At 50.3% G+C, this 27,858-nt stretch overlaps 1 protein-coding gene across 1 annotated transcript; it reads left to right on the top strand.

Annotated features, from left to right (window-relative positions):
* Window positions 1–175: 175 nt before the first annotated feature.
* Window positions 176–27,534, top strand: TRIP4 (thyroid hormone receptor interactor 4). Its single transcript, XM_083871024.1, has 13 exons — window positions 176–280; window positions 646–812; window positions 1,031–1,167; window positions 3,133–3,366; window positions 4,115–4,193; window positions 6,110–6,239; window positions 6,540–6,755; window positions 7,079–7,205; window positions 7,886–8,073; window positions 9,322–9,446; window positions 9,745–9,836; window positions 23,952–24,054; window positions 27,293–27,534. Exons 1-13 carry the CDS (start codon window positions 195–197, stop codon window positions 27,406–27,408), a joined length of 1,800 nt encoding a protein of 599 aa, XP_083727150.1. The 5' UTR covers window positions 176–194; the 3' UTR covers window positions 27,409–27,534.
* Window positions 27,535–27,858: the final 324 nt, after the last annotated feature.

The following is a 27,858-nucleotide window of genomic DNA, read 5'->3' on the forward strand; positions in this document are numbered from 1 at the left end:
GGAATGGAATGGAATGGAATAGAATGGAATAGGATGGAATAGAATGGGATGGGATTTACGGTCGTTTCCAACCCAAACTATTCCCGGACTCAATGAACCGGTCCCGGAACGGTCGCTCCGCGGCCGCGTTCCCGCGGGGAAGGGAAAGGGAGGGTGTCGGGCGGTGCGGCGCCGTTTCCCGTCCCCCGCGGAAGATGGCGGCGCCCAGCTCGCTCCTGGCCTGGTGTGTCCAACACCTGCGCGGGGACTTCGGGCTGGACGTGGGCGAGGAGGTGGTGAGGTGAGCGGGGTCGGGGCCGGGCGGGGCCCTCCTGCCCTCTGACAGGGGCTCCTCGGTCCAGCACGGAGGAAACAGGGCGTGTTAGAGCAGCTGTCGGGAATCTGTGCCCAGGGTTGTCACTCGGGTGGAGATTTGGGGAGAAGTGGCGGGGTGGGATGTGGGGTCACAGAATCACGGATTGCTCGTATTGGGGAGGGATCTTAAAGGTCATATCGTTCCCCCTCCTGCCATGGTCTTACCACGGTCTCCACAGAAAGCCGATCCGAGAAGGAAAGGTAAATGACACACCTGTGCCATGAGACCGCTGGGTCAGACCTCGGGACATCCGCCCCTCACCAATTCTTATCCACCCCGACTCCTCGCAGGTACATATTGTCAATCACCAACGAGGATGAGATCCGGGAGTACGTCGTTGACCTGGTTCAGGGCACGGACGGGAAGAAGGGCTGGTTCGTGGAGGAGCTGCTGACCAGGTGGAGGAAATCTGCCCAGGCGCCCTCCGAGCCGCTCCCGGCATATCGGAAAAAGGACGGTGAGTGAAAACAGCAAAGCAGAGCTGAAAACCCTCAAATAAACCCGGTTATTGTGGTTACAAACAATTCTACACCACCAATCCATATGTGGATACTGGTCTCATTCCTCATTGTTGGGACAGTTTAAAGCCCGTTTGCAGCCATGAAGCAGAATCCAGGGAAATCTTTGTCCTGCTGGCACTTCCCCAGGCTCTCCCTGTGTTCACTCCCATTGCAGAGGTTCTGGAGGTGCTGCGGGCCGGGGACCAGGGGAAGAAGGGGAAGCGCAAGGGGCGGAACAAGCAGGAGACATTGGCATTTGCTGAGCCCAGTGCCCACGGGGAGGAGGTGAAAACCCCTCTGGACCTGGCCAAGGTGAGTATGGGGGACCTGCCAGGGGGGCTGGAGGTCACTGGAAAGCCTGGGGGTCAGACACTGGTGAAGGTGTGATTGGGAAGTGGGAATGAGTGTCTGGGATATTGTCACACTAGGGTGCCCAGGTGGGCACACCTCAGGTCCTGGGGGCAGCTTTGGGGCCCTCACAAGAAAGACAGGGAGATGCTGGAACATGTCCAGAGAAGGGAACAGAGCTGGGGAAGGGGCTGGAGCACCAGGAGAGGCTGAGAGGACTCAGCCTGGAGAAAGGGAATCTCAGGGGGGACCTTCTGGCTCTGCACAACTCCCTGACAGGAGGTGGAGCTGGGTCGGGGTTGGCATCTGCTGCCTGGAAACAAAGGGCAGGATGAGAGGAAATGGCCTCAAGCTCTGCCAGGGGAGGTTTAGGTTGGATTGTAAGGGAAAAAAATCATGGAAACAGTGGTCAGATACTGGAATGGACTGTTTAGGACAGTGGTGGAGTCACCATCCCTGGAGGGATTCAAAAAACGTGGATGAGGCACTTGGGGAGGGAGAAGAGGAGAGGGGAAGGAGGAAGAGGCAAAAGGAGTGAAGGGGAGACAAAGGAAAGGAGGGAGAGTTAATGGTGGGTCTCTGTGATCTTGGAGAGCTTTTCCAACCTAACTATTTCTATGTTTCTATAATATCCAGGCTGGGGAGAAAGGTTGTGTTTGTTTGTGTCTATAGCTGGGAGTACAATAATCATCAGGTAGCAAATATGCCAGCATTGATTTTTCTCCCCCAGAAAGCCTGAGAGGAGAGAGCAGGTGAAGGAAGTCGAGGCTGTAATTAGAAATAAAAGAGATTTCTTTAAATCAGATATGAGGGTGGGGAAGTTAAACCACCAAGTGGTTAGAACATCCTTTCCTGCTGTATTTAAACTGTCTCAGTCACACTGATTAAAGCTTTAATTAGCAACTGAAATACTTCCGAAAGAGACTGGAATAAGAGCATAGAAACATTAAAATCCAAGAAATGCTGCTATTCCTGAGTAAGGAGTGGAGCTTAATTCAGGTTTTTAGATGGAGCTTTTTGGAGCAGGGAGACTGCAAAGTCTGAAAGTATTTGTAAAAGTGTTTATAGGATAAAACACAACATTTTTGAATTGGTGGGCTAAAGGTAGACAGTGATGTTCCATTTCCTTGTAGTTACCTTCTAACTTAATTAAAATTTAAAAAAACAAGTGAGAAAAATCTGCCAAAGTCACTTTATCTTGTTTTGGGTTTTTTTTTCATGGTGGCAGTGTTTGAATCTGGCAGTGGCACTAAAACCAGTTGGACTTTACTGAGGGGACTGGAAATGCTGCATCTGCTTGTCACTAAACCAGATTGAAACTCAGAGGTGAATCATGAAATCACTGAGGCCAGATCATAGAAGCAGGAGCAGAATTTATTTTACAGCTCAGCATTTGAACCCTCCTGTGGGGAAAACCTCCTCTGAGGTGCCTGTGCCAGGTGGGGCTTGGGGAAGCTGCTGGGAGGTGACAGGGCTGTGGATGGCCTTGCTGCCACCACCAGCTGTGTCTGGGGACAGGCACACACAGGGGGCACAGCTACAGACACAGAGTCTGAATAATCCTTGGGAATGAACTTGGGAGTAGCTGAGCTGCAGTTTGGAGCTGTTAAAGAGGCGTGAGGCTGTGCAGAGCACAGAAAGCAGCCCTCACTGCCCAAATCCCAGCAGCTCCAGCTGGCACGGGTGGCAAACTTCGAGTGCATCCTGGTGTCCTTGCTTTGGATTCCTTGGAGCTTTTCTGGCAGGCCTGAGCTTGTCTTTCCTCTCAGTCTGGGGCCTGGTCCAAGTTTCATTCCAGTGAGGCAGAGTAACACTTGTCTGAGCCTCCTGGCCTGCCCAGGGGTCAGCGCTCGCTCTCTGCTGCCAGTGCTGCACTGAGAGCACAGTCTGTTTGTTTGTTTGTTTGTTTGTTTGTTTTCTCCTCCCCAGGCCCAGGAGAGCAGCAGCACAGTCAGCAGCAGTAGCATTTCCTCCAAGAAGAAGCCCAAGTACGTCAGCCTGTACACCAGGGAGGGGCAGGACAGGCTGGCCGTGCTCATCCCGGGCCGCCACGCCTGCGAGTGCCTGGGCCAGAAACACAAGCTCATCAACAACTGCCTGGAGTGTGGGCGCATCGTCTGTGAACAGGAGGGCTCTGGGCCCTGCCTCTTCTGTGGGGCCCTGGTGAGTGACCAGGGGCTTACTGCCCCTCTTGGGCCTGCAGGAGTTGGCTGAATTAGCCCTTTTCTAAAGCAGGGAAGGAAAGAACCTGTTAGGAGGTTCCCCCCATAATTGACATGGCTTTGGAGCTTGTCTGGTTTCTGACAGTCTCCTGCAAGGCTTCAGCCCCATCCCAAGCACAGCCCTGGTCACCTTGTCAGGAGCAGTGTCTTGCTTTTCCTTCAAATCTTGCACAATATGGATTCTTTTGGGATACATGTTAACACCCAGATTCAGTTCAAAGGGCACCTTTTGGAGAAATGGAACAAGTTATTGATGGCAGAGAAAATTCTTCTTTGTGCAAGAGGAAAGTATTAGTTGGGTAGAGCAAAATGTTTTGAAGCAGATTTGTTGCTATTTTGAAAGATCAGTTTAACTCCCAGTGGCCAAGAAAGAGAGAAAAAAATTGAGTTAAGGGTTGTAGTTCTGCCTGGGATGGTTCTGAGCTCATCTCTTGTTCTTTGATCTCAGTCAGCACCATGTCCACCCACAGAGCAGGGAGAGACCAAACTCTGCATTTCTCATTTAGTAAAGAACAAACTTCCAGGGTTCTCCCCATGTCAGGGGGGCAGAGAAGGAGGTGTGGATTGTCACTGCCACTTTAAACAGCCTGAACTGTTGTCCTGGGTTCTGAAACTGGTCAAGCTGTGACATCCTTCCCATGTGATGTCCTTCCGAAACTTTCATTTCCTTCTTTCTTTCTTTTCCTCAGGTGTGCACTAAAGAAGAGCAGGACATCCTTCAGCGGGACTCCAACAAGAGCCAGAAGCTGCTGAAGAAGCTCATGGCAGGTCAGTAGCTACTCCATACCTGGAACAGAATGATTCGAAATGGTTTGAGTGCATTATTTCCTTCAGACTTCACTGAGCCACTTGGCCTTTGTCTGTGGTATTAAAGGGATGGATTGGAAGCTGGTTCCTTGGATCTTCATTTCAGCCCTAGGCAGCATTCTTGGGCTTCAGCAGAGGTGACAGTGGTGAGTGGTGTGTCCTTTCCCTGAGACCCCAGGGCTGCTCATTCAGCATTCCAGAATCAATCACATGGACTGGATCATTGTGGCAGTCCTTGAAAATTAGGATAAGTCTCCTGTGGAATGTGTGCTGTGGAGGATGAAGTGCTGCTGTCGGATTTGCTGGGCTTAGAGAGGTGGTGGTTAATATTTTCTAATGGCTCTTCTTGTCTCACACTTACCTTGGGAGCTAAAAATAGGAACAGAGCCAAGGAAAGCAAGAGGAAATACTACCCAGTGTCCCAGAGAAGACCTGTGTATTGTGGGGATGTTTGTCTGAGTTTAGCTGAACTACAGCCAAGGTCATGGTGTTCTTGGTTGGAAAATACACTTTGCTGAAGAACTGGGAAAATATTTACTCCAGATCTGAGCTTCTCCTTAGAGCTGTGGAGATAGCAGGAGGGTGGAAGTCCTTGAGAGCACCAGCTGGTCTGTTCTATCATTCCAATACAGATGCTGGAGTACTTCAGGATCCCTTTTCTTACCTGTTTTCTCTCTTTTCCCTCCTGCCCCTGCCAGCTCTTGGTTTTTTATCCATGTAGGTGAAAGCTGGAATGTGGTTTGCTGTTTGTCTTGGGTTGTGGATCAGCAGCCAAAGGGAAATACAGGCAGTTGTTTCCCTGAAATGAAGGCATTTCCCAGTGTGGTGAAATACATTAGTTTGTTCCATCATGGCTTGGGTTAAACCTTTTGTGGTTTTTTTTTTCTTGTTCCCTGTTGGTTGGTTGGTTGCATTTGGGTCCCTTGCCAGGAGGGGTGAGAAGGAAGACCATTTGCTGGGGATAGATTTCTCCATCTCTGGAAACAGCTGCTTTGGGGAATCTGGTGTGGTGTGTCAGGATATTGTTTGTAGGAGGCACAAACAGCAGCAGAAGGCTCTGTGTCTCCCTGGAATCTGTCCTGGGCAAGAGGCTCTTTGTGGGGGTAACAATGTGTGGGAAGGGTTTGGCTTTTAGGAGGGGACTCCTAAAAAAGCTGGGGTTGTTGCTGAAGAAGAAAAACCTCCAGACCTTAGAGCCCCTCCTGGTGCCTAGAGGGGCTTATGAAAAGGAGGGAGAGGGGCTGCTTAAGTGGGCAGATAGTGATAGGGCAGGAAGGAATGGTTTTAAACCAAAAGACAAGAGATTTAGATTGGATATTGGGAGGAAATCCTTCTCTGTGAGGGTGGATGAGGCTCTGGCACAGACTTCCCAGAGAAGCTGTGGCTGTCCTATTCCTGGAAATGTTCCAGACCAGGTTGCATGGGGGTTGGAGCACCCTGGAGTAGTGGAGGGTGTCCTTGGTGTTCCACCATGGCAGGGAGTGGAATGAGATGAGCTTTGAGGTCCTTCTCAACCCAAACCATTCCATGATTCTGTGGCCTGAGGCCCATATTTGGTGATGGGAGGAATTTTGACTGCCCAAATTGTTAGGGAAGTGTAAAGGAGAACCAAAGACCAAGAGCTTCTCCCTAAATTCTACCCAGACTTTATCACTGTGATATTTAAGTGATTCCTCCTCTTTGGAGGAAGGAGTCTGTGAAATGGGCTTGAGGGATAATTGTGGCTTTAACCTCCCTGGAAAGATGCTGATCTTACTGCAAAGCTGTACTTTCAGCTCCTGGCATGGCATTTAGTTTAGGGGGCATTTCTGCAGCCTGGCCCACCCAAATGACTTTAACACACTGACTGCTGAGCTGTGGTTTGTTTCATGTCTCAGGTGCTGAAAGTTCAGGGAGTTTGGATTCCATCAGCAGAGGTTTGCTGCCTCACCAGGAAGCGAAGTTCAAATCAGGTCTGGAGATGGCTGTGAAGCACAAAGACAAGCTGTTGGAATTTGACAGGACAAGGTAAGATACTAGGTGGGAGACTGTCATGAATAACATAAATGACCTGGCAAGTGAGGTGCCTTTAGCAGAAACATTGAGAATTCCTTCTAAAACCCAGACTGTAGCCACAGACACCTTAACTATGGCATTTGGTGGGACAAGAGTGAGTCTCTGGAATGGATCCCATTTGGTAGTCCATGTTTTTTGTCCCTGACAGCCCAGCTCTTCAGAGAGATGGCAAAGGAGCAGGTTGGGGGTGGGTTTGAGGCTCAGCCCTGGTCCCACTGTGCTCATCCTCTCCTGTGGGCGTTGCTTTCCCAGCGTGCGTCGCACCCAGGTCATCGATGACGAGTCAGATTACTTTGCCACGGACTCCAACCAGTGGCTGTCCAAGCAGGAAAGGGAGGCTCTCCAGAAGAGGGAGCAGGAGCTGCGGGAGCTGCGCCACGCCTCTCGCCTTGCCAAGAAAATCACCATCGACTTTGCTGGCAGGCAGATCTTGGAGGAGGACAACAGCATGGCTGAGTACCATAGCAAGTGAGTGAGGGCTGGCAGCATGCCCCAGAGCAAGGAGGTGCAAATCCTTATGGAGAGTGGTCTGACATGCCTGTTAAAGCTGCCTGGGAAAGAGGTGTTGCAGAAGGCTTGTCTCAACAGAACCAATTCAGCTCAAATCCACTCGGAGCTGAGTTTCTGCACTAGAGAGCAGTGACTGCTCCTATTGGAAATCAGACCGAGTGAAGAAGTAATTTAGCTGGGGGAAATGGGGCAAAAAATGCTTTGAGTCAGAGTATGTGGGGAGAAGGGAGATGTTCCCAGGGGAAGCAGGGAATGTTCATCCCTCCCATTTGTGCTTGCAGACTGGATGAGACCATTGAGGCCTTGAGCTGTGGTGCACTGAGCGAGCCAGCCAGGAGTCCTGGGGCAGAGATGACACCAAACTCTGGGGTTTTGGTGAATCCCCGTCTCCTCCAGCCTGCTCCTTTGGTCAGTGGGGCTTCAGTGGTTTATTCCAGAGTAGTGACTAATTTTGGGAGAGTTGAGCTTTAGAATTGTCAATTCCAGCACATCTCTAGAACCTCAAAGATCACAGTGTGGTTTGAGTTGAAAGGGACTTTAAAAAACATCTCATTCCATCCCTTGCCATGGGCAGGGACACCTTTCACTAGACCAGGTTGCTCTGTCCAATCTGGCCAAGAACCCTTTCAGAGACAGGGTGACTTCTCTAGAAAACCTGTTTCAGCATCTCACAACTCTCACAGTAAAGAATTTCTCCCTGATATCCAACCTAGCCCTGCCCTCTGCCAGTGGGAAGCCATTCCCCCTATTTCCCCTTGTTTCTCAGCCCCTCTTTCCTCTCTTGTGTTCCTCACTGGCCATCTCACTTTGGGATAGAGAAGGTTTGACAATGCCCTGCTCCTGGTGGGTTGGTTTACTGGAGTTTTAGCATCCTGCCTCCTTTTCAGGATTGCAGAAGAGTTTGTGAGAGTCAGCCTAAGGTCATGTCACCCTTTCAGCTCCATTTTATGAAGTCTTTTCTGCCAGATTCCCATTTTCCAAAGGGTATAAGAATAATGAAGGAAAACTTCATACAGGATTTGCACTTGATACACATTACCCCTGGAGAGGTGTTAACCTTTTCCCTGTTTCTTTTGAACACTCTCAAGTGGGTGGACCAAACTGGTTTGCTCCCACAAAGGAAAACTGTTCATTCCATGGAGGCTGGAAGTGAGTCTGGCTCGGAGCGGAGCAGGCTGCGGATTCAGGACCGGGAGCTGCAGGAGATCTCGGATGATGGTTGGTGCCTCAGCCTGCACCAGCCCTGGGCTTCCTTGCTCGTGAGAGGACTCAAAAGGTGAAGGTATCCCAGGCAGCTCCTGTTCCACAGGGGAGGTGGGGAGTTGTGTTTTCTCAGAGAATCTCTGTCATTATAGGACACAAAATGAACGACACACACATTGTCAGGGCAAAAAGAGGGAAGTTTGTTTTTCTGTTTAAATGGATTTTGGACAATGACCACGATTGGAGGATGAGGTTCCCACCTCTCCAACCACACTGGTCAAACTAGAAGTCCATCAATTGTCCTTCCTCAAGAGAGAAATGATAATCAATCACTTTGTTTACATGAAAATCTGTGAGAAACTCCACTACAAAAATGCAAACATCAGAAGGCTGAAAAAGATCAGAGCAACAGATCTCTGTGAGCTCACTGGCTCTGTACAGTGAGTGATGGCTGTGATAGCTCCAGGTGTGGAAGCTGTGCTTCCTATTCCAGTGGGTTGATGGGTTGAGGAGCTGGAGAATCTTTTTTTTTTGGGGATAGTACCTAACCTGTAAGAGACAAGTTTCTTCACAGTGGGTGAATGTAGGGAGAGGCTGGGGTTTCAGTGCTATAGTTGGGGTGTTCCCGTGTGGAATCTGAAAAGCAAATAAGGTGATCACTTGAAATATGTTCTTCTGTGTTTTTGTTCAGCATAAAGTGGCACCAGGCTTTGTTTAAAAGAAACCCAACCCTTGCCACTACCTTCTCCCCCTAGGCTGAGAATTGGATTACTAAAATAAGCTGCTACTGTTAATAATGAATAGAGTCTTCTTCAGCCTTTTTTTCCCTTCACCACATTTCTCATTTTGGAGACTGAAGCTTTTTCACTTCCCGAGCTAAAGATGCTGTAAATATTAATGTGCCTGGATTCTTCATCCCCAGGTGTTCTGGGGATACTCCAGCCACTCTGGTACAAGTACAGAATCCCAGGATCTCCAGAAAACTGTTCCATGCAGAGACCTAGTCCCTTATTGCTCTCTTGATTGTTATGTGTGACTTTGGGAGCTTGTAAGGGACTTCTGCAAGGAGATTGTCCTGCATATGTGTTCTGCTGGCCCTGCTGGGGGTTGATGTCTCCTAAAACTCTGAGGACGTGCTCTGCTTTTATTTGTGATGTTTTTTGCCTATCTCAGCCTTTCTTTGTGGTCCTGACACATTGCTTGAGTTGGGATAATCAGGGCAAAGCTTAGCAGCAGGAATTGACTACGTTTGAATGAAAAATCTGTCCATGTGGGTGATTTCTGCTGAAGTTTTAGTCCTACATTTTCCTCTGTTCTTTAGGGTGGAGGGCAGGACCTGGTACACATCTCATCGAGGGAGGTTATGGATTGCAGCTACTGCTAAAAGACCTTCCCCTCAGGAAATCTCTGAACTGGAGGCCACTTACAGAATCCTGCTCCAGAAAGGTAAACTCCTCTCCTTGGCTCTTGGAATGATTTGGTACATTGAGCCACTTAATGAGCAATATCAGAAATCCCTCTCTGCTGAGCAGGGAAAGCTATGTATAAAATTAAATTTCCCAGCCCTAGTCCTTCATGGGGAAGATCCTGACCTGGAAAAGGCAGAAAAAAAATTGTTAAAATTGCTGTTTGTGTTTTTGTGCCTCAAAAAAAGTAGAGGAGAGGGAAAGGCACTTGGGGATTGGAAGACCCCAGCTGTGTGTGGGAATATGAGCTCCCTGAAGAGATGTTTCTTTTGCTGCAGATGTGGAATTTCCAAGTGATTATCCCTCAGGATGCCTCCTGGGCTGTGTGGACGTGACTGATTGTTTATCACAAGAGCAATTTCAGGAGCAGGTGAGTACAGAAATGAACCTTTCCATGCTTGCATTAACCAGTGTGTTTTTAAAGTAGTGGAACATGCCTCTGGAGAAGACATCGAATGGAAATTTTAGATTGTGTTGAGAAGAAACAAGTTATTGCAGGGATTTATGTGGCAGAGGACACGAGGGGGCCTGGCAACTCAGGACAACATGGAAACATGGACAGCTCTGCTGAAGTGGTGGTGCTGTGCTGTGGGACCCTGTCCCTGCCCTGTGGGGGCAGTGACTGCCCTGCTGTAAGAGAGAGGGCTTGGCTTATGTGGAGGGATCGTGTTCTGTAGCTGCTGGATCTGCCTGGTGCTTCTTACAGGAGCTGGAGGTCACAGTGGCCTCTCTGGTGGTGTCACACCGGCCTAGCTGGTGAGTGTTGTGCCCTGTTTGGGGCACTGAGTGACCTGGAGACAGAGACATGGAAGGAGGTGAGCTCTTTCCCACCAGAGAGCATAGACAGGACAGCCACAGGACTACCTGTAATGAAGCAAGGCTGGAATCAGGAGTCTTTTGAGAAATCTCAACCCATAAAAGTTCATGGGTGATGGTGATGTGTGTCTGGATGTGCTGGGAGCATTGGCAGGTGGCCTCGTGAGGCTGCTCCTAGCTTGGGATGACTATGGAAACCAGGGGAGGACTCTTTGTAACTGTTGCACCCTGTTGTGGTTGGGAAGGGAAGGAAGGATGATCTGGACACTTCAGGCCAGTCAGCTTCACCCTGGTCTCTGGAACCTCATAGGGAGATTGCACTTGGAAGCCAGTTTTGGGCACATGGAGGAAGAGATCATTAGGAATAGCCAATGTGGATTTACCTAAGGATAAACTCATACTTGACTAATCTGATAACCTTCTTGTATCCATTAGATAGAGTGGAAAGTATCTATTAACCTCCTGTCCTGGAGTAGGCATGAATCCCAGAGGAGTCATAACCAGCAGAAGTATTATTCCTCTTTGCATTGGTTAAACTACATCTGAAATACTTGGGTCACAATAAAATTGTTGATAAACTGGAGCAAATCCCATGGAGAGCACAAAAGTGGAGCCCTGTGAGGAGAGGCAGGAGACAGAGACATCTTCCACTTCCTGCAAGGAGATTATTGGGAGACAGAGCCGGGCTCTGTGCTGACATACACGGCAGGAGGATCATGAATTGGAAGGAGTTCAGTGTGGCTTAAGGAAACAAATTACTGTAAGGATGGCCCAGCAGTGGGGCAGGCATTGCCCAAGGAGCTGAACATTCTTCATCTGGGAAGTTTTTCAAGACCCAAGAGGATGAAGCTGTGGGCAGCCTCACCTGAATTCAGCATTGGCCCTGCTTTGGTTGGGAGGTTGGACTAGAGACCTTCTGAGACCTGAGTCTGATGCTGTGACTGATTCCACGCCCAAAATCTGGAGCAGGAGCTTTCCTTGGGGTGTGCTTCATGGGCTTACAAAACCTGCACTTAGCACCAACCACAACATGGCTGTTCCTGATCCCATTTCATCCCTATTCACTCCACTGCCCCTTGTGCACATCAGGTTTGGTCTGGTGGGAATCACCAAACCATGTAGGGCTTGGTAGTGGACCATGACCATCTTGTGAGATGGAATAGATGGGTTCCTTGGGAAGGGGTCCACCAGGATGATCTTGCTGTGAAGAGCTGGAGAGGCAGCAGGAGTTGGGGCTGTTTTTCAGGAAGTGCTCCTCTGTCTTTCCAAAACCTTGTGAAATTTTTACCTGGGAGAGATGCCTGGAAAGACAGGGAGTGTATTTCTGGTGAGGTTGTGTCTCTTAATTACGAGAGGAAGGCAGAGAAGTTAGAGTATGAGCAGCAGAGGGAGCTTTGGGACTGGAATACCATGAACCCTAGAGGAGTATTTAGCTTTGTATGGGAACAAGCCTTTGAAGAGAGAGAGAGAGGAAAGGGCACTGAGGCCTGTGTAGGGATTTTCTTTTGTAGCACCCACTAATTTGCAGTTTGGGCTTCAGTGGAGATGCCTGTCCATCTCCTGCTGTCTGTAACAGTGGTGGAAAAATAGATCTTGGTCTCTTACAGGTACTTTTCTGTTTGTCACAATCCCTGCTCTTCCTTTGTAGATGTGTTCTTCAGGCATTGGTAGAATGGCTGTGGCAGCATCTCTGATCTGGGAATTGTGCTGTAGGTAACTAGCTTTAATCTTCCCGTGGAGGACTTTCACAACTACCCACATTCTGTGGAAATCCCTCCCAGTTTGTGGGCACTGCTTGGCCACAGAGGCACTGGAGGCAGAGCAGTGTATTCAGGAGCACCATTATCCAACCTGTTAATGACAGATTTCCCTTTCTCCTCAAAGCTGTGGCATTTCCCGGGTTGCATTTCTCTGGCTTTTTGCTGCTCCCGTATTGCAAACTACTTACCATTCCTAATTTCCTGTCTTTTTATGATGATTTTGTCTGTTTTTCCCAGGATTCCTCTAAGCAGCAGTAATTTCCCTCACTTGTGAGCTAAAATCCAGAGATGTGAGCCTTTCTGCTGTTGCTTTCTGAGGAAATGTCTGGTTTTTTGGGCTCTCAGGAACAGCAAGTGCATCTGAAGGAAGCTGAGCTGAATTTAATTGCAGATGTCAGCAAGATGACAAAATGTGCAGCACCAGCTCAGAAATCCGAGTTGGGTCCGGCCGGGAGTAAGAAATTCCTGTTGCTCACGTGGGTGTTTCAGCCCAGGTTCATCAGCAGTGTCAGCACCGTGATCCAGCCATTTCCCTGTGTGCAAAGATTCCTTGCAGCTCAGGGGGAAAGGCAAGGAACATGATGCTTTTTCACCAGTTAGGGCGTGCAGAAACATTGGGTATTTTCAAGGAATGTGTGAGCAGGCGAGGGGAGGTGATGCAGAGCAGAGACCTCTCGGGGGTTGAGCTCTCGTGGTGGAGCTTTTCCAGGCGCTGTGCTTTGACTCACACCTCTCCTCCTCACCACCTCCCGTTTGAGGCTCCTGCATGTTCCAGAAGAAATCACTTCACAAGTGCAGGGCGAGCTGTGCTTGCAGGTTATACCAACCTCCTGAGGATGAAATAGTTCCTGGCTTGCTCATGGTGTTTTGATGGTGATCCAGTGTTTTTTGGCAGCCACAGAAGCTTGGTTTGACTCTGGTGACTATTTGTTCCCATAGGCAAGGGTGACTCTTTCTGGTGTTAGGTCTGTTTTTCTTCATCCTGGGGGTGTTCAGCCTGGAGACAAGAAGGCTCCAAAGAGGCCTTAGAGTCCCCTCCAGTGCCTAAAGGGGCTCCAGGAGAGCTGGAGGGGGACTTGGCACAAGGGGTGCCAGGACATGGGGAAATGGCTTCCCACAGCCAGAGGGCTGAGTTAGATGGGAATATTGGGAAGGAATTCTTCCCTGTGAGAGTGTTAAGGCCCTGGCACAGGTTTCCCAGAGAAGCTGTGGCTGCCCCTGGATGCCTGGAAGCGTTCCAGGCCAGGTTGGACAGGGCTTGGAGCAATCTGGGATAGTGCAGGTTGTCCCTACCCATAGCAGGGAGTGGAATGAGATGAGTTTTAAGGTCCTTTCCAACTTAATCTAGTCTGTGATTCCATGGTTTTGTGGTCTGTCCCCACTGTGACTCTCCCATTACCTTTCAGTCCTTTCATTGCTGTCACCCACTCCCTGTTTAGCACTGTCTGCAGATTTAATTTCCCTGCTGTTTGCATCCTCTCTCGGGTTGCTAATGAAGATGTTGTGGCACCCCGCTGGTATTTTTCTATCATTATCCTCATTTAAATTTTGTTTTTTTTTACACTTGTGCTCAAAAAACCAAAATTAAGCGACGCTGCCCCAGCAGAGTCAGACCCATTCCTGCCAGAGCTCTTGCATTATGACCAGGGAGGGGTTACTTATCTACATTTTTACTGCACATGTAAGCCTGGCCTTTCATCACCACTGAGAGGGGGCGGTCCTACCTTCCTCTGCCCTACCTGCAGCATTTGAGGCCTGGCTGACGTTGTTGAGATGGTTTGCCGATCCTGTGGATGTGTGGGAAGTGATAATGGAACAGGATCTGGAGTGCTGGAGCTGGCAGAGGAAGAGTAGAGATGTCCTTGGGTTTAGGATCAGTGGCACATCAGGTACCCTAATCCCAATTATGCTGTCTATTGTGTGAACTAGTTAAATCTGCTCCTCTGGGTCTCTTTCCCACGTAGAAAATAAAGCAATTTTTCTAGTCAGAGGTTATTTACACCACATCTTACCGCTCAGAGCTGTGATCTTTGACTTGAAGCTGCTCTGGCAGCAGAAGTTGTGTTCAGGTAGGAGGGTCCAGCCCAGGTGTCCAGTGTCACTGGCTCTGTTTGCAGGGAACTGCAGCAGGAGCTGCTTCCTGAACTCAGCCCTGATTGCCTGGTGCCTGGAGATCCCTCTGAAATCTCAGGATTTCCAGTTGAGCTTTGCACATCTCGCCCCTCCTCAGAGTACATTCTGGGCTCATTTCCTTCTCTTCCTGGCAGCGACCCAAAAATCCCTGCTCGAGACCAGAATGATTCCTTTGTTACACTTTTCAGCTAGAGGTGACCTGGAAACTTTTTTCCCCCTTGGAGATCCAAGCGTTCACTACGGCTTTTCCTTGCTCCGGGGCTGACGTCACTGACACCTTGAGCAGAGCAAGGAGCTGCCCTTGTTTTCCTGCGCGAGGTGTCAGTGACTTCAGCAGCTCCCACTTGGGATCTGTGGGATGGGGCAGGCAGGGCTTGGCACAGGACAAAAGCCAGCAGGGAAGTGTTTACATTGATGCCATTTCCATGTGCTCAGAAGTCCGTGTTCATTTTGCTAATGACTTTGATCTGAGAGACTATTGAACTGGAAAAAGAGTGTTTCCTGCTGCTGTTTTGGTGGTTGATAGGTGTGTTTGGCTTATTTTGAGTGCAGACACACGCTGATACCTGGATGGAGCTATTATCCTAGGCTGAACTATTGGCTAATTATGTTTGATGGGAGTTAAGTGTTTATTTTTCATTTCTAGGTGATCACTTAGTGTCCTAAATCTGCACAGGGGAACATGTAGAAGCTATTTTTGTGCCACAAGATTGCAGCTATCATTTAAATAGGTTCCAGCTTTCCCACTCAGGAAATTTGGTTTTAAACTCTTGGCCTCCTCTTCCCTCCCTGGTGAAAAGAGCAACAACAGAAAAATGAAACTCAGGTGCCCAGTGTACAGAACTTGGTTTAGATTCTCAAATAGGAGTGAAGAAGGGTAGAGACTTTCTATATTTAGACTCCAGAAGGTGCCTGTTTAGATTATCTCCAAATAAAGGAACAATAGCCCTCTGGGAATATTTTCCTTAGGAGTTAATGGGAGGGAGAAACACAAACATAGACATTGATGTATACTTCTAAGAACAGTATAAATGCATAGAGACTTTTTATGAGGACCTGGTCCCTGAGGGAAAGGTTTCCTAGTGCAGGCTCTGAGTGAGACAAATGCCTGTTTGTGTGATGCTGTGGCTGTCCTGGCGCCTTCCTTGCCTCCACCACTGGGATATTTGCCTTCTCATTCCTGAGGCACCTCTCTCAGTGCAGGATTTTTAGCTAGGTCAGATATCCTTCCTTCTGGAGCAGTCTAGGTGGCTGTTAATAATTGCAACCCATGAAAGGCCTTTGAACTTTACAGGGCCCGGCATTCTCCTGAGCTGAATTTGTCTTTTCTGTGTAGCCAGATGCCAGATCCAGTGGTGTCAGGCATTAGGCTGGCTCACAGGGTGATGCATCTCTTTAATTCAGGTTCTCACCCCACAAAATCCCCTGATTTGTGGTTCTGGGAGCAGAGCAGGAATGCAGCTGGTTTGGATTAGAGACGGTAAGAGATGGGGGAGTTTTTCCATATGGGAAGTGCTTTGGTTTTCATCAGAGGCTGTTCTGAGGCTCCAGCTGCCTTGCATAAGCCAGCAGGTTTGCTCAGGCCACTGCTCAGGCTGTTAAGATGAAGGAGAGATTGTCACTTGATGATGATTAATTTAGGAATGCATTAGCATGCCAAAGAAATCGAATGATAGAGGCCTGCTTGCCCTCTCCTCTGGTTTCCTAGACCCAAGGGAGAAAGTGAAGCCAAGGCTGAAGCATATGACTTAATTAATGATGACTGTGGACTTTGCCTCTGCTACCATTTCAGCAAACTACTCATGAGCTGGCAGGGCCTCTTCCCTCTCTCAGATAGGGTCACTGATACTTGCTGCCTTCTCAGTGTTTGGGTTTTATTTAATCCTGAAACTGAGGGTTAGATAAAACTGACCTGGAGCCCCAGGTCAGGTGCCCCACTGCCTTCCCATCCAGGCTGAGCCGTGACCACCCTTTCCATGGTGCCCCCAAATGATGTGTCAATTGCAAAATACAACCCCCACAGTACATGTGGAGTGCCCAAGGACTCTGCTTGCTTAAGCTTTTGTTGGTGTGTCATTGATTTCCTAACCCTGAACAGACCGGTCGCTCCAATGCGTTTCCTGGTCCTGAGAGAGATCCCATCCCATTTGAGAGGCTGAATCAATCCTGGGAGCAGGTGTCAGCATCACACCTCCTTGGGGAGCAGCAGCAAGGGGCAGCATGGGGAGAGGCAGCTGCCCAAGTGAACCAGGGCAGGGACACAGCTGTGCAGGGCTGTGCTCCCAGCGTTTGGGTTTTCCGGCTTGCTTGTGTGTTCTACCCTTGTGCTTCCCAGCTCTGAGTATGAAAGGATTTTGTGAAGCTGCTTGAAGTCTGGCTGTATCTAGCCAGGTGCAGCTCCATGAGGTACCCTGGTTCCCCTCATCCCCTCCTCCCCATTGCTTTTCCCCTCTCCTTGCCGGGTCTGTCCAATGGTGGGGGTGATGGGGCCACGTTGGAGCTGAGCTTAGCCCTGCCCCTGCCGTCCCTTGGCACAGGGGGATGAAAACAGCCCTTTCAGCCTAGTGCCTTCCCAAATATTATTCCAAGTCCGCCCAGTTTCTCCTGAACTGGTTGTCAGGCACTCTATAAACATCTCCAGCCTTTCCAGGGTTTGCTGTGGGTGGGTGTTGTCCTGGGCTGGGGCGTGAGCCTCAGGAGGGAGTTGGTGGCTGTAGGTCCTGCGGCGCCGGTTCAGGGAGAGCTGGGGTAGGCAGCGGCTGTTGCTGGCACTGCTGGGTCCTCTGGGCCTCCCCCAGACTGGAGCCCTGGCTGACTGCTTGGAGTGCACCAGCATAAGTTTGAATTTTAAATCTACATTTCAAAGTCCTGTTATTGCTTACCATGCTTTAATTGCTTCCCCTGCCATTCAAATCAAAGTACAGCCTGTAGTGTAGAAACACCTCGGTGAGAGCCGGGCTCTGGGCCGGAGGCGGAGAACACCCACTGGATGGATCCGCCCGGCCAGGGAAGGAACCCGCCGTGATCCCAGCCTGCTGGGCCTGGATCTGGTTCCATACCAGCCAGGCTTGCGAGGGGCAGAGCAGCCGAGAGCTGCCAGGCATTGTGGTGGGAAGAAGGGGAAAGGAAGGCAGGCTCACAAAATTCCTTGTGCATCCTGGTGCAGGGAGCGTGTGCCAGCACATGAGCTGCCAGCAGCAGCTGTAAGCGCTCAGGAACAGCAGGGAGGATGTTGACTGCAACAATGCATCAAGGCTGCGGTTTGTAGCCTCAATAGTCAGGCAGTTAACTTTTTTTTTCTTTTTTTTTTTTTAACAAAGACATTTTGATTGCCAAATCCATAACCATTAGCAGCTGTGGTTTCGAGCTGTTCCTTCCTCACACGTTGCAGTCTAGACCTGACAGGCTTTCAAACAAAAGTTTGGCTTGATGGCTTTTGTTTGGATTTCTTTGTGATCCTACTTTTTTCCTTCTTTTCGTGTTCTGTTGATTTGAATTGAACATCAACGTGTATCCCTTTGCTAACGCAGACTCTGTGGAGCAGCTCTGCTGCATCTCTGAGCTCTTCCATGGCCAAGGACAGCTTGTAGTGTTCTTTGGGTGGATGTTCTGGATGTTTCTGCCTCAAGCTAGAAAATTTGGCATTTCTAGAGACTTGGATCTGCTTTAGGGTTTCTGTTTAGGAAAATGTTATATTTATTATGGGCAAAAGGCTGGTTGGCCTTAAAAGATGGTGCTTGAGAAGGTGCTTAGAGTTGAAAGTGTGATGCAAGACTGTCATGAGAGTGATCAAAACTCAGAGTGAAGCACTTGGTGCTCTGCAAGCGCTTTTCGGGACTGGAAGGCTGAATCAGGAGGTGACACAGCAGTGGTAAACCTGGATCTGCTGTTTGCAATTGGGTGTCACCTTTATGTGAATGTGGCCTGGAGCACTCAGGGCGTAAGTTGTGCTGGTAAAATTGGCTGGATATTTTCCCAAAGGGAATGTCCTTGTAAGGAGATGTTGGAGACCACTGCTGTCGGAACAACAGACAGGGAGCTGATGCTCCTAAACCACTCTCCTTGGAAAAGTGACAGGCAGAATGTGGCTTGGGCACAGTGGCACCCACATCCAATTAAGCATTATCTCTGATATTTGATGGCTTCATTTCTCCTGAATTCCTGTCTTCATGGTGCAGGCATTGCTGCAAGTGCCCTTATTTGGGTGCAGCCCCCCCATTACTCCCAAAAAGCTGCCCATTTTCTTTCCCCTCTTGCAAACCACTGAAGGAACATTTTCTAGCTGGATGGTGAGCAATTTCCCTCAAGAGAGGAGGAGAAAATGTCTGGTTAGTAGTTAATTACCTGTTACGTGTCTCTGACAGCGATGAAGCTTATGAGGCATGAAAGAAGAGCGGATCTGCCTCTCCCACAAATCACCAAGAAAACAGGGTGAAGGAAGTTGGGCCCCCAGGGGATCCCTTATATCCCACTCCTCTTTTGGCACATGGCCAAGGGGTGTCTCCAAAACCCAGGAAGAGCCCAGTGTGTGTTTCTGCCTGCTGGGGGGAGCTGATTTATGGCCACTGCTAGATCCAGCAGCTCCGCTCTTTCAAGAGGAGATGCTGCCTCCACCAGGATGATTTTTTCCCCTTTGAATGCATTTTCTGGTGAACTCTCTTGCCAACACATGGGGTCTGCTTGCTTTTATTCTTTCCAGACAGTGTTGCTTTCCAGTGCTGCCTCTTTTATTCCAAAGCTCTTGGAGAGCAGCAGGGAAATGAAGGCTGGAGCGGGTGTCCTGGCCCAGCGCTGCCTGGCAGAGCGAGCCGTGTTTTCCCTGTTGTTCACTGAGGAGCCATGCCAGGAAAATGATTCACCCCTTTCCATCATGAACCTTGCATAGCATCTCAAGCACCTCCTTGCTGCTGGTGCCCCCCAGCAGCTGTAAGATGGAGAGAGTGGCAGTGACCAGGGGAAGGACCACAGGTTCCAGAGTGCAATTCTCCACCGTGCTCCGGCTAACCGGGATGTGTGCTCCATGGCAAGGAAAGCAGAGGAGAGATCAGGCTGCGTTGCAGGGCTCCATAGGCTGGCGTGTGTGAAACGGGGACTATTCCCACCCCTTTGTGTCCTGGGGCCTTAATGAGATAGCAGGAATGCTCCTGGAGGGTTGCTAAAGGAGCTGCCGGGAGCACTCGGGCTTTGTGCTGTGCAGAGCTGCTGCTCCATGCACGCGGTGCCTTTGTTCCTGCCTCGGATGCACCGGAGCAGAGCTCATCTTGTTAGTGATGGTTTGGCTTCCCCCCAGGACATTTTCCTTCTGCTCTTTCCATTCCCTTGCCTTCGGGTCACAGCAGTTGGGTTCAAGCCAGTGCAGCTTATTGGGGAGGGGTGCAGCAATAGAGGGGTTTTTGATGGCCCTTCTCCGTGTTTTTTTCTCCTGTGGAGATGGAATCAGAATGAGCAAAGGGTCCCAAATGCTGCGTTGGTACCAGGGATGCTGGGTGAGCCTGCCTGGCTCCAGCATCCTGCTGCAGGCTTTACCTAAATCAGGAAGAAAAAAATGTAACAGATTGGTGTGGGGGAAAATATAGCAGGAATTTTTTTTTTCTCAGATGTCAGAGAAGGTGGGTTTGTGTCTCTGCTGGCTTCGAGCTGGCTCGTCCCCTCCTTTGCTCTTTTGCTGTGGGCTGTGGAGCGGGAGGCTGGCAGCCCTGCTGCTATTCCTGGTGGTGACAAGCTGGTGATGGGAGACGAGGGATGGTGAAAACAAAGTGTAGGGAACATTCATTAGCAATTATCCCTGCTTGCAGCTTGAGCTGGGGGGCTGTTGGGGACATCTGATAGCCACTTAATACATGTTCAAAGTGCTGGCTCTGGCGTGAGGGTGAGTCTGGTGGCCGGTTTTTGGAGGAGCCCAGTGCTCAGCTCCCTTTTCCAGCTTCATTTAACCTCAAGCTCTTCCTGCGAATGTTAAGCTGCCTTGAGATCTGCTTTTCTCTTCCCTCCCACCTAATCTCCTCACAGCTGGGATCTCCCAGACCTGTTAGCAGCTAACTGAAGCCCAGCTGGAGAGGTGGGACGAGCCGGGGGGGCAGTGGTTGTGTGGAGGCCGTGTGTAGAGCGTGTCTGTGGGGTGTTGGTGTGAAGCAGTGGGAGGAGCAGCTCTTGGTGAGCCACATCAGCTGTTTGCAGCCCACGGAGCCCACTGGCCTCCCACTTGCCTTGTTGCTAGCCAACTGCAAGGTGGCAGAAGGTCTGAAAGGAGGCTGAATCATATTTTTCACACCGTTGTTGCATTGCATAACCCCTCTCTTTCGAGCTTTCCTGGTCATCTGCAGGATTGTAGGTGGGTAGGTTTGCTCCTTCTTGTGGGACAGTCTGGCCTCTGGACTGTGTTTGTTTTAGCCACCTTCTAAATGCCAAGTTCCTTCCAGGTAGAGGCAATGTAAAGCCTGGAGTACCAGCACCTATCTTATTAACACCCCCAATATAAGAAAGGTGAGTGCTGTTAAATTTAAGAAGGGACATCCCCTATCAGACTCCTGGTTGAGTTTGATTATTGGTCTCTGGAAGAGAGACCAATGGTTTCCCCCTGAATTGACCTTTTATTTGAAAAACTGCTGTTGGAGATTATCTTTACTGGGGATCACAGAATCCCAGACTGGTTGGAGTTGGGAACGACCTTAAAGTTCATATCATTTCATCCCCTGCCGTGGGGTGAAACATGCCTTCCACTAGACCAGGTTGCTCCAAGCCCTGTCCAACCTGAACAATTTGACAAGATATGCTTTGTCTTCTCCCTCTGCCACACCACCTTTGGGTTTTGGGCTTTTATTCCAAGCTCAGGTTTACTGAAGTGATGATGGGTTGCCTGTGGAGTGGAGTAGTTGGGAATAATTTTTTTCTCCATCTCCTGAATTTCCTGCATTGCAGACAGTAGAGTGACTTGACTGACCTTTCACAGCAGAAGCAGTGAGAAATTAGGTTTAAGTACTTAAATTTGGATAGCTTTGGAGAATGTAATGGAGGCAGACCTGTTTGGTGTCTTGGTGGCAGTGTCTTCACTGAAGGTGAAGCTTCCTAAATTTCTGTGGGATGAATGAATGGAATGCACTCATGGAAGGGACTGGAGGCAGAAGGGAGCTGGACTCTTGGGCTTGGCTTAACATTTTGTGGGAGCTCAGACTCATCTTCCTCACCTGGGAGCATCCTGACTCTAGGCAGAGGAAAGGGTTATGGCTCTTTCTGGACTCCAGCCCACAGGAATATTCTGGATTTTTGTTCACCAGGATGAGGTAAGAGGTTTCTGGGGTAGGTACAATAGGAAGCCTTAAATGTAGCAGATGAAGGACTTCTTCCCTATCTCCTGGGAGTGAGATGCCAGAGGAGGGACCAAAGCTTTTGAAAATGAAGGACACAAAGGGATTTGGCTCACACACAGAAAATGCACCCTGGAAGCAAAGATGAAAGGCTGTGGTGTGGAAACAGGAATTCAAGTCACAGTTGTGGCATCGACCTTCTCCTTGAGGTCAGATTGAGGGGGGAACTGTTGGAGCTGAAGGCTTGATCCTGGTTTTGAATGAATGCTGTCAGTGGAGAAACCAACTGGCTGTTGCTTTCACTGCTGATGCCTGTCTGGGAGATGTTCCCAGGATGGGGCCGTAAAAGGTGTGAAGGGAGGCATGGTGGTGTCCAGGTCTACCTGGGAGATGGTGGCTGAGGGGATTTGGGAAGCAGCAGCTGTATTCCAGCAGCAGGACCTCTGCAAAACACCTCACCTGGCTGAAGAAGCTGTGGGCTGAACCAGGTGTAGTGGAGCAGGAAAGTATCACCTCTGTGGCCAGGTGTGGGTAGCCTTTGGTCCTCCAGCCTTGGAGGACTTTGGTCCTTTGGCTTGTCCTCAGGTCCTCCAGCCACGGAGGTGCCACCAGTGATGCCAAGAGCGACAGAGCAGTGCCAGCATTTCACACTCTCCAGGCGTTGGCCGAGGATATTCGCATTGGCTCTTCCTAACCTTCCAAGATCCTTCCCTGCAGATGGGAAATGAAAATCCTTGGCATGGGCACAGAGCAGTGGAAGCAAGTCAAGTAAGGTGACTCAGCCAAAAAGGAACAGAGAGGAAGAAACCTGTCCAAGCCTGAGTGGGTGCAGCGGGGCATCGGCGCATGATGCGGATCAGTGCAGCTCCTCCTCCCCGGCACGGAGCTGCATGGAGCAGCTGACTGCTTGTACCTCTCTCTTACTCAGTGCACAGCTCTTACATGCTGTTGTAAAGTGAGAGGGCTTGGAAACGCTTCCCCTGGTTGATCCAATCCCAGCGTTGGGCTTCTGTAAATCTCCCTGAATTGCTGGCAATGCTGCCAAACCCTGCTGCAGTGTGGGGAGAACGGGTCGCTCCCTGCTTCCCTCGCCGTGCCCAGCTGTTCCAGGGCAAATCCAAACTCATTTTGGCAGGTCGGTGAGAGCTTTTCAAACACTCGGCCTAGGAGTCATTTGTTAGTAACAAATGGGGGATTTGCCAGGACACGCAGCTCCATCTGGTCTGGCATCCTGTCCCCTCCAGCAGCCTTGATGGATCTGCTCGAGGAAGGCAGGGGAGCAGGAAGAAAAAGAAGGCAGTTTTCCCATGAAAGGAAAACCACTTCCGCAGTCTGTTTGAGCAGGGTTTCCTGGGCTGGAGCATCCTCGTGGCATGCACTGGCCTCAATGCCTGTCAGCACCAGCTCTGCAGCTCAGGGACAATCTGAGGTGAGAGCTGAGATATACATTTTTTATGACTGTTTTGCATTTCACCTCTGAATGCCAGGGAGGCTGAGCTGCAGTCAGCCAAGATCTTGGTGTGCTTCCTGCATGGAGTGGGTTTTTTCTCCTTTTCCCCACATGGTTAATGACAGAAACAATTTTTGAGGTCTTTTTCAACCTAAATACTTCTATGACTCTATAATCTGTTTATTATTTTTGTATAAAATTCCCCTCTGTCTTCAGTGTGGTAAAATCCCTCCACTGACTCCATGAATGGGTGCCAGCCCTGAGCTAGCCTCTCTGAGCCATCACCTTGGTATGTAGCAGGTGTGTTGCTCACCCTTTATATGCAAGTGAATATCAAGGAATGTGTGTCCCACAGCAAGACAGTGCACACTCTCCAGATCTCAAATACTTGTGTTTGGGATTGAGCTTCATAGGGAACATTTGGGGATATATCTGTAGCTGGGACAGCTGGTGGTGCCCACCCTTCTGGTGGTCATTTCAGGCTGGGTTTGGCACATTGTTTTGGTTGAGGTGCTGGTGTGCTGTCCATGACCAGTTAGGGATTAGTGGGAATACTCACATTCCCAGTCATCTGAATCTGGGGATACATAAGGTGAAAATCTGTCCCTTGCTTGTCCCAGTGAACAGGTGGGCTGGTGGTGGTAGGGCCCCAACCACCTCCCTCTCAGGATCCCAGGGTTCTGATCAGCCTAAATCAAGTGTGAAACCACAGGGTCAGTGCTCAAGGAGGCTGAAATGGGTTTGGGAACACCCAGGGTGAGTGGATCAAAAGAGGCAGCGAGCTCCTCCAGCAGGGGTGCAGTGGGAAGAGCCTGAGCAAGGGGCTTGCAGAATATGACCCAAACCTGGAATTGTTTGGGTTTTTTTTTCATTAAAAGTTCTTGAAGTGGTTTGGTCTGAGCTGCTACTGCCTTTATATAACCCGTGTCTTGGCTAAGACCCTCTGTTCTTGCCCGCTGAGCTCTTTCTGCACCAATGCAGCCGTCCTGACTCTGCTCTCTGTGTCTCTCTGTGTTTCACAGTATCCACACCTGAGCCAGGAGTCCGGGTCTCCATTTGTCTTTATCTGCACTAATCCCCAGGAGATGGTTCTGAAGTTTCCCATCAAAGGAAAACACAAAATCTGTAAGTAGTAAAGTTTCCCCAGATGCCCCCCTAGCCATTGGAGCCAGCTCCCCTCGCCACCCCAGCTTGCCGTTGCCAGATGAGTTCCCAACCTCTGCCGTCTGCTCTTTGATCTGGAGGTGTTTGTTTAATGGCTTGAATACATCTGTAATATTTTTTTTTGTCTTCAGTTCCCCTTTCCCCAGATGTTGCTTCCTTCCAAATACGTGCTTCTTCCTGCCTCTGCAAACACTCAGGGAGTCAAAGAGCAATCGCGTCGGTGGCTGATCTGCTGCCGGTGTTAGCCTGGTCAGGATAGGAGTCGGTGCAGCAATGCCCAGGCAGATCCAGGCAACCTCCGTGTCCCGTAGTTCCAAATCACACTCTCACCCCTGAGGACAGTGAGGGCTTCAACAGCAAGAGCTGCGGGGCCAGATGGATGTTCCCCATCTGCAGGCCGGTGGGATGGGATGTCCTGGCAGAGTGCGCGGGGAAGCGCCGCAGCATCTGTCCGCGCTCCGCTTGCCAGCGTCGTTAGTCCCCTTTACGAGCCACCAGCCCCTCCGCAGGCTGCCAGTTATTCCTGCCCGCTGCTATAAAAAGGATGGAGGAGGGATGTGGCAGCTGGGGAGCCCGCAGTCAGCTCCGTCCTTATTAGCAGCCTCCCCTCCACACAGCCCGGGGAAGGCACCGCACGTGCTTGCAGGGGATGTGAAAAATTAATTTGATGGGCTAAAAGCAGCAGAAGCAGGAAGAGTCTTGGCTGTTTATTCAGCAGAGCTGACAACTGGGTGATCTCCCTCTTTTCCACATAGATCCTGGGGGCTCAGGAGTGTTGGGATTTCTCAGGGCTGGTTAATAAGGGCTTTTTGAAGCACAGCAGAGGGTTATTTTTGTTGGCTTTTGAGGGTTTTTTTCCCTCCCTGCTCAGGGAAGCACCTTTCTCCCACAGCTGGGTGTTGGGATGTCCTGCATAACCATCGGTTTCTTCCTTGCTTTTTTGAGCAGCAGCTTGGAGGTGCATTCAGCCAATGGAGACCATTGCTTGGAGACCTGCAAGCACTTGAATCTCGCTTGTCATCCTCCCCCTACATGGGTTATTCCGAGTGCCAGTGAGCAGGCAGGAGTTATTTAGGATGCAAATCTTGGCTGTGGGGAAACAGCCTTGTGGCCCTTGCATGCTGGTGCAGCCACTGCATCTTTTTTCCTCTTGTTTTAACCTCTCCTTTGCTCTTGCCAGGCTCTCGTGCTCCTTCACTCCCACCTCTGCCTCTGTCTGGCCATGGGTGGGAGAGGGTGAAGCTGCTTTGCGGCTCCTGCGCGTCTGCCTCGCCGGGTGCAGGTGCTGCCAGTCCCCTCCCCATCTGTCACATCATCTCCTTTGTGTTGTGACACTTTCCTGCTTGGAGAAGGATCAGTCTAACAGCCTGGAAGGAAGCCGGCTGTGCTGGCGGCTGCCTGTGCTCCCACTCCCACTGCTGGCCCTGCCTTCCCTGCCCTCCATCCCAACAGGAGCTGTCACAGAGGCAGTGCAGGGGGGCTGTGGAGCTGCATGGGCACCTCCCGGAAGGGACGTGGTCCGTCTGGGTGATATTTATGACAGCCTAGGGAAGGAGCAGGGAAGCCTTTGACCTTTCATCAGCGCAAGGCGCTGTTTTAATAGAAGCTGGCATTGCATCCCAGGCAGTCAGAAGCTTAATTCTCCCAGCTGGAAGCAGAGCAGAGGGAAGGTGCCAGCTCACATCCCCACCTGGGCTTGCTGGCTGCCCTGGTCTCCTTGAAACCTGGCTCAAACCATGACAAAATGCCAGTTTGTCCTGTTGGGATGCCAAGCCAGAGCAGTTTTCCTTGCCAGATAACAGCATGGACCTCGCCACGGTGACATCCGGATGCTTCTCTGTTGCAAATTACTTGTTTCTAGCAGCCTAGGGGTGGGAAAAAAACCCAACATAGCTCAATTTTTGCTGCCACGGTCATTGTTTTTGTGGAAGGCGTGGGCACAGTGTTGCATCTGGAAGCACAGCTCTCCCCAAATACATCCCTGTGTAGTTTTAGTGCATGAGGACAAAGCTCATTGGCCTTTCTCATCGGAGATTTCCTTGAATCCAGGCAAAGCTACCCTGAAGCATCACTTAGAAACCTCCCTCCAACAGCCAGTGGCTGAAAGAGTGCAGAGGAACAGAGGACGTGGTGTGAGATGAGAGGCCTTGAATCATTGAGCAGAAAGAACAAGGGACCCTGGGGCTTTGCCTTATTTTTAGCCTTTTCTTAAAGGTTCTTCTTTTCTTCTGTGTGGTGTTTGCCAGCTGGAAGAGCAGAGGAGCCTTCCAATGTTTTGGGGGTCCAGGAGAAGCAGGCAGACACATGAAATATAACAGCCCTGATGACAGTAGGTGGTGTTGGGGAACCAGAGCATGGAGAGAATGCGAACTTGCTGCCTTTCTCCTGCCAAAACCACCTCTGGTGTGGGGCCAGGGTGGTCTGATGCACTGCTTCTGGATGGGCTGGCTCAGCCTGCTTGGGTACCGATGTATGCCACTGGAAACAGCAATCGCAAGGAGGGGTCTTCTTCCTCATCACAAGGGGGAAAGTCTTCTCTGGGGTGGCCAAGGGAATAGAGGATCTCCCAGAACATCTTCCAAGATGTGAAGGACAAGGAGAGGCAGTGTTTTCTCTAGGTCCCACTGGAGCTGCTGTCTGAGGTTTTCCCTGGTGGCAACAGTAGCAGATGGCCTTGGAGACCACCAACCTGGCATGTGACAACGTGGAGCAGGTGTCCCCATCACAGTGGGTGCCCATTGCACCATCATCCCAAGCTGAGGGTGGTTGTCCCCAGTCCTGCCTTTCTCCGCACCTTGGCGAAGCACGTCCCTGGTGTGGTGCTAGACAGTCCCGCATCTCCTCCGAGCGTATCAATGCACGTCCTGTGGGCAGGCACAGGGATCAGTTTCCCCCTGGTAGTGGCAGGCGAGTGGTGGATGTTAATTTACTCTTCTCCTCGCTGAATTTCCCCCTCTCCGGCGTCTCTTGGCCGCGTCGGACACGCTTGCCCCTGGCTCCCCGGTGTCGCGCCTGCGGAGCGAGGCCGCGGCGGCTGGAAACGCCTGGCTCCTCAAGCAGCATAATTGGATGTGACAGGAACACACTAACTAGGAGACCTCGCTGCCTCCAGCTCATTTGCATTGCAAATAGCTTTTAAAAATAAAGAGTGATGAGGGTTTGTTGTGTTTTTCTTTTTTCTTTAATCCCCTCTTTACAGGGAAGCTGGATGCAAAGATCCACCAGGGAGCAAAGAAGGGGTTAATGAAGCAGAAAGCCATGGAGTGTGTGCCGGGGAGCAGCACTGGTTCCCATGAAGTACCCAACTGCCTCTGAAGGATGCTGGGATGGTCTACAGCTCTGGAAAGCAGGTGCAAGATGGATCCCTGATCCTAGATTGTTTCTAGGTATTGCTTTCTCTCTTGTATTCCAAAAGTATTAAAAGTGACATGTTTGTACCAAGACCTGGCCCAACAGCCCTGTGCTTCCAGGGAGGTCCCGCGCTGCAGACGAAGGTGGGTGGGAGATGGATCTCAACAGGATGAGGTTCAACAATCACTGGTATCCCCAGGAGCAGTGGGTCCTAGAATGGGCACAGGGAGCTTTCTGGCAGCAGACAGCCCAGCTCCATCCTGGCTTTGGCAGGATCTCCCTCTCCAAAAAGTGCCTTGAGGTGTTTTTGGCTTTATGGGGTCAGACACATGGAGGAGAAGGGTGAGAAACTGAGGGGATGAGAGGGATGGCTCCCAACAGCCAGAGAGCCTGAACTCTGCCAAGTGGGGATGG

This window comes from Zosterops lateralis (assembly GCF_965231275.1).
Source record: "Zosterops lateralis genome assembly, chromosome: 13".
In the NCBI taxonomy this organism is placed as follows: Eukaryota; Metazoa; Chordata; class Aves; order Passeriformes; family Zosteropidae; genus Zosterops; species Zosterops lateralis.

Coding starts and splice junctions, on each gene's coding strand:
- TRIP4 (XM_083871024.1), top strand. CDS start 195: ATGGCGGCGCCCAGCTCGCTCCTGGCCTGGTGTGTCCAACACCTGCGC. Junction 281..645: donor GTGGGCGAGGAGGTGGTGAG/GTGAGCGGGGTC, acceptor GACTCCTCGCAG/GTACATATTGTCAATCACCA. Junction 3,367..4,114: donor GCCTCTTCTGTGGGGCCCTG/GTGAGTGACCAG, acceptor TCTTTTCCTCAG/GTGTGCACTAAAGAAGAGCA.